The 5,416-nt window shown below is 45.6% G+C and overlaps 1 protein-coding gene across 2 annotated transcripts; it reads left to right on the forward strand.

Moving 5' to 3' along the window:
• The first annotated feature begins 947 nt into the window (after positions 1-947).
• Positions 948-4,684, forward strand: LOC125545744 (uncharacterized). 2 transcript variants are annotated; one of them, XR_007300198.2, is made up of 3 exons: positions 948-2,301; positions 4,073-4,186; positions 4,485-4,684. XR_007300198.2 is itself a non-coding variant. In XM_048709776.2 (2 exons), the coding sequence occupies exon 1, from the start codon at positions 1,027-1,029 to the stop codon at positions 2,287-2,289; it is 1,263 nt and encodes a 420-aa protein (XP_048565733.2). In that variant the 5' UTR covers positions 949-1,026; the 3' UTR covers positions 2,290-2,301; positions 4,485-4,684. The 2 variants fall into 2 exon arrangements, 1 of the variants encoding a protein (XP_048565733.2); XM_048709776.2 differs by lacking the exon at positions 4,073-4,186 and having other exon boundaries at positions 949-2,301.
• The last annotated feature ends 732 nt before the right edge of the window (positions 4,685-5,416 follow it).

A 5,416-nucleotide genomic window follows, 5' to 3' on the forward strand; every position in this document is an offset into this window, starting at 1 on the left:
GACTTATCTATATCCACAGAAATAAGTGGGTTGGAGACAAACATGACTTTCTGTTTTTACAATAGAAGCAAACATGACTTGCTTGATCGACCAAAACATTTTTGTTGAAAAACAAAGGGAGCGGCTATTTGTTAAATACTTGAAGAAAAAGGTCTCAATCAATCACTTTCTATCCCGACAATCAAATCGACATCCAACGACTTTGGATTCATTTTTCTTCTCAAGCCCACCTAGCATTGTTCATCTTCTTTCTCACGCACCCGCCGACCTACTGAGACTTAATCGTGTGCCTCCATCCTCACGGCTGATGGCTATCGCCGTCCCGCCCTCCCCCACTGCCGTGCTGGCCGCTGCCCCGGCAACCCCTCTAAGCCAGACACTAATGAACAACTCCCGTGCAGCCCCCGCACCCACGTCCTCCCTCCCGGTTATGTTTAGTACTCGCTCCTGCCGGCCCCCGCTCGTACACGGTTTGGCATTGCCGTGGCCGATGTTCCTCATATCATCCTCACCTTCAACCTCACACTTCACGGAAATTAACAGTCACTCAGAAAAAATCAAACACTTGACGATTAGCAAACGTGAAAAACAAAATTGTCACAGGGATTCAAAATTATCAAAAGGATGGCAAAGAGGTATTCCCTACATTCCATAATGTAGTGCGTATACGTTTTCTGAATAGTCAAGCTAAGCAAACTTTGACCGAGTTTATAGACAAAAGTATTCTTATATACAATTCAAAACATATACAACATGAAAATATAATTGATGATGTATGTAATGAATTTTTTTCGGCAAAGGGTTTTTCAGGGGAGGTAGAGTTTTTCTTCTTCCTTAGTTTTTAATTTTTTTTTTGAGAAATGCTAGCTCACTCAGCTTGAGTAGCTCACTAGGCCGGTTGGCCCATGGCCCATAGCCAGTGTTGCATCTCTTCTCACTGGCGAGGTACCATCCCCAAATCATTTCTCAAAAAAGAAAAAAAGAACCAAATCTCCATTGACATTGTAGCGGCGGCGGTGGTTCCCCATGGCCTCCCAGGAGCAGCCACCAAGTCTGCCGCCGCCGGCGGAACCCGCCGCTACCACCACTCTAACCGGCCTCGGCGGCGACCTCCTCCGTGAGATATTCCTCCTGCTCCCGTCCCTGCCGAGCCTCGTGCGCGCGGTCTTCGCCTGCCGCACCTTCCTCGACGCCGTGCGCTCGTCCCCGGCCTTCAGGCGCCGCTTCCGCGAGCTGCACCCGCAGCCGCTCCTGGGCATCTTCTTCGACCCCGACGGCCCCGCCATCCCGGCCTTCGCGCCCCTCCGCCGCCGCGACGACCCGGACCGGCGGGCCGCCGTCCGGCGCGGGGACTTCTTCCTCACCGGGCTCCCCGACGACGACGACGACGCGCGCCCCGGCTGGGTCATCAGCGACTGCCACGACGGCTACCTGGTGCTCGAGCACATCTACACGCGGGAGGCCCTCGCCTACAACCCGCTCACGCTGGCCCTGGATCTCCTCCCGCCGCTGCCGGACGAGTTCTACGAGGGCTTCCAGGGCCACTACAACGGCCTCGACTACCACGTCCACGCCCCCGAGGAGTGCCGCGACCACGGGGCGTTCCGCGTGATCTACGCCTGCCACGACGACTCGCGGGCGCGCGCGGCGGTCTTCTCGTCGGACTCGGGCACCAGGGCGTGGCAGGTCCTCCCCTATTCCGAAGCTCTGAGGACCATCCCGGAGTCCGGCGAGCGCGAGCACTGGCTTACCGCTGGCAGGATAGTGGACGGGTTCATCTACTGGGTGTACTCGGATGAAGCCGCCATGCTCGTGCTCGACACCACCACGCTGCAGTTCTCTCGGGTAGATATCCCAGCCTACTTGAAAGGACAGACCAGCATGTTCAGGGTTGGCAAGACCAGGGATGGGGTGCTCTGTGTCGTCGTCGCGATCGAATTCAACCTTTATGTCTGGCTCCGGAACATTCGCGATGACGGCGTCGAGGTGTGGGTGAGAGGCCAGCGGTTTCAGTTGGACGACATTGTTGAGGACACCGGGGGAACACTAGAGGAACACGGCCAGCTCAAGGTTGTGAGCGTTGTCGACGGAGTCGTCTACTTCTCTACCCATGAGACCTTCGAAGATGCCAATCTTCCTTGCTGGTTCCTATCCATAGACCTGGAGGAAAACGCCCTGGACATGCTCTTTCAGAGGAACTATGACAGTCATGTCCATCCCTACATTATGCCTTGGCCCCGTTCTTTGGTATGCGACAAGGCGTGTCTTCAAGTTGAAGGCGCTCGATGAAATGTAGTCAAGGTATCATGTTGTTTTCCTTTTCTGGCCATTAGATGAACTTTTCTGTTTCAATATTCTGAAGATGAGAAAGAATGGGCCATTTTTTTTTATTCTGCAATACGAGTAAACTGCACTTTCTACATTTTGTTAGCCTTCGTCAAATGTTTGCCTGTGTTTCATTTTTTCTTTGTTTCTTGTTTGGCATATTCATGCCTAAAGGACACCATTGATACTAACTCTAGCAGTAGTGCCGTCTATTTATTCCCTTCGATTGCAATGATGTTGCAATATCGAGCATTGTCTTCAGATCTATACCACTCACTGCATTTCTGAACATGTTCAGTTATTACATTTCACTTCCTTTTTTTGTTATAGACAATAGGTTCTGCATTTTTGTTACTAGTACAGTTGCCAACTTGCCATTTTGATTATAGTAGTACCTTTCTCTCTGTTGCCTACTGATTTCGGACTGTTAATAGCTAAATGCTTGTAAGAGCTTCTGCTGATTATTCATTTCTCCTAATCAATTATACACCAGCAGTGTGGTTATCAGCATGAATGAAGCCAGCAACTAAGTATAGATTCATTTGCATACTGTAAAGGAATTCACTGTTCGATGCAATCTGAGAACTGTACTACTTTAGAAAAATGTTTTACTGCCTCTACCATCCCTGAACTAATGTGCTTATTTTTTGCAAACTGGGATCTCATGCATGATCTTATTGGTCAACAGGCTGCCTCCTTTGGGATGCCGTAGCAACTACATTGAAATCAAACTCAAAGGCACTATAAAAAAAGGGCAGCCCGGTGCACGTAGCTCCCACTTGCGCAGGGTCCGACCACTTTGGGTCTATTGTACGCAGCCTTTCCTTGCATTTCTACAAGAGGCTGTTTCCAGACTCAAAGTCACTATCAAACCATAAATTTTCCTAGTACCACCACAGTACGCAAATATCTAGTACTTAAGATAGAATCATCAATTAGTAAACCAATTGGGAAACTTAGTGAGGCCATCTACCTTTCCTTGCAGATCTATCATAGTATGCATGCCAAAATATCTGATATCTGAAAAAAATTGATCACCTGAGAAACATCAGTAGGGGATGATGTCAGGACCTAGGGGACTGCTGATAGAATCCCCAAAGACAGCTGACTTGCAAGCTGATATACAGACAGCGAGCTTACAGGGAAAGTAAAGAAACTAAACTACAGTAGAGGACCAAAGACAGCTGACTTGCAAACTGATATACAGATAGAGAATTTACAGGGAAAGTAAAGAAACTATAGAATTGGTTTTTCAATAAATAGCCGCCCATCCATCCTCTGCGCTGCCCTTTATACCGAAGAGGCAGCGCCCATGTTTTGTTCACAGTACACGGTTTACATAGTTAAGCACTTTTTAGATGCAAAAGTTACAGTAATCTGAACATTAAAAGCAAGATTGCAGACCTTCAAATTGAGTGGTGGCACAAAGCTTGCATGCTTGTCATTCCTTCTCTCCCTTCTCTCTTTTCTCTGTTCTGAACATTCTGAAGTTTGAACACTTGCAGGTAGCTTATGAACCGAACTTCTGCTTTTGAACAGATTATTACACTTCACTTCCAATTTTTAAACTGATTCCGCTTTTTGTTTGGTACAGTTGCCAGCTTGCTATTTTGATCATGCAGTAATCTTATTTCTGTTGCCAGTCAGACTAAGTTTTTGGAGTATTAATAGCTAAAAAAAGCTTGTAGGAGTTTCTGCTGATTATTCATTTCTCCTAATCACTTATATACTAGTAATGTGTGTATAGGCATGAATGAAGCCAACGAAACTAAGTCTACATTCGTTTGTGTATTGCGAAGGGATTTACTGTTCGATGTGATTTCTGAAAAAAATAAGTGTTACTGTCTCTACTACCACTGAAGTAAGTAACTTACCTTTTTTTCTACAAACTGGAATCTCAGCTGAGTAGCACTGGCTTATAAGAGCTTATGCTGATTATTCTTTTTTGCCTAATCACATATATACACCAGTAATGTGGTTATCAGCCGAAATGAAACCAAAGCAACTAATTCTAGATTCATTTGCATATTGCCAAGGAATTCACTGTTCGATGCGATTTCAGATCTGTACTACTTTAGAAAAGTGTTTTGCTGTCTGCTGAATTAATGTGCTTATTTTTTGCATACTGGGATCTCATGCATGGCCTTATTAATCAACAGGATGCCTCCTTTGGGATGTCGTAGCAACTACAAGTCCTGAACACGATGGATGGATCATATGGGGATGTCTGACGTGTATCTGTATTTGCATCTCAGAGATGTCAAGGAGCATTGATATTAATTTTTTGGGTATCTGTATCTGGTTATGAACTCTTGGTGATGTTCAGGATGTATGAATGAAAATTAACCAAGTTTGTGAAGTGTATGTGTGCTTTGTTATCAACTCTTGGTGATGTTTGGAATGTTCTAGAAGGCTACAATCCTTGTTAACATCATGGGGTTGATATGTGTTTTTTTTATCATATAGTTATTCAAATGATTTAACCTTTAAACCGTGTCCTTTTCAGATGCTTACACCATCTTTAGTCACAGCAGTCATTTTCTTTGCTGTGTACCAACAGCCTGCTTGGTTTGAAGCCAAAATTCGGCAACTCTGAAAAATTGGCAGCTGATTGGATGGGCTCTGATTTTTAGCAATTCTTCTGACCAAACACCAGCCAAAGTTGCCAAATGTTCGCAAGATTGAGCTTTGCCAAATGACCAAGCAGCCGCTAAATCCCAGGCTTGGAATCTACATATACTGTACTCCCTTAGCTTTGGAATCTGTATTCTCTAGCCATTCCCCATGCCTGCTTGAATGCAGAGGTACCGTTGCAACATTGCTGTCGAAGAGCTTCATGTTTCCTGTTGGACTTCAGGTTACGGTAGTGCTCTACAAATGTTCAGTTCAGATACAACACAAGAAGGAAGGAGCGCCATTGGATGTCGAATTCGTCTGGCTCCAGGGAGCATTTGCTTTTGCGGGCCAAAAATGTTTTTGCATATGCCCAAAAAACTTAGGGAAAAATTACATGTTAATGTCCAAATGTAATCTTCAAACGTGTAGGGAAAAAGCCAGATCACTTTTACTTGTACAGAAAAAAGTGTCATTT

Source organism: Triticum urartu, chromosome 3A (genome assembly GCF_056163025.1).
Source record: "Triticum urartu cultivar PI428250 chromosome 3A, HENAU_Tu73, whole genome shotgun sequence".
Taxonomy (NCBI): Eukaryota; Viridiplantae; Streptophyta; class Magnoliopsida; order Poales; family Poaceae; genus Triticum; species Triticum urartu.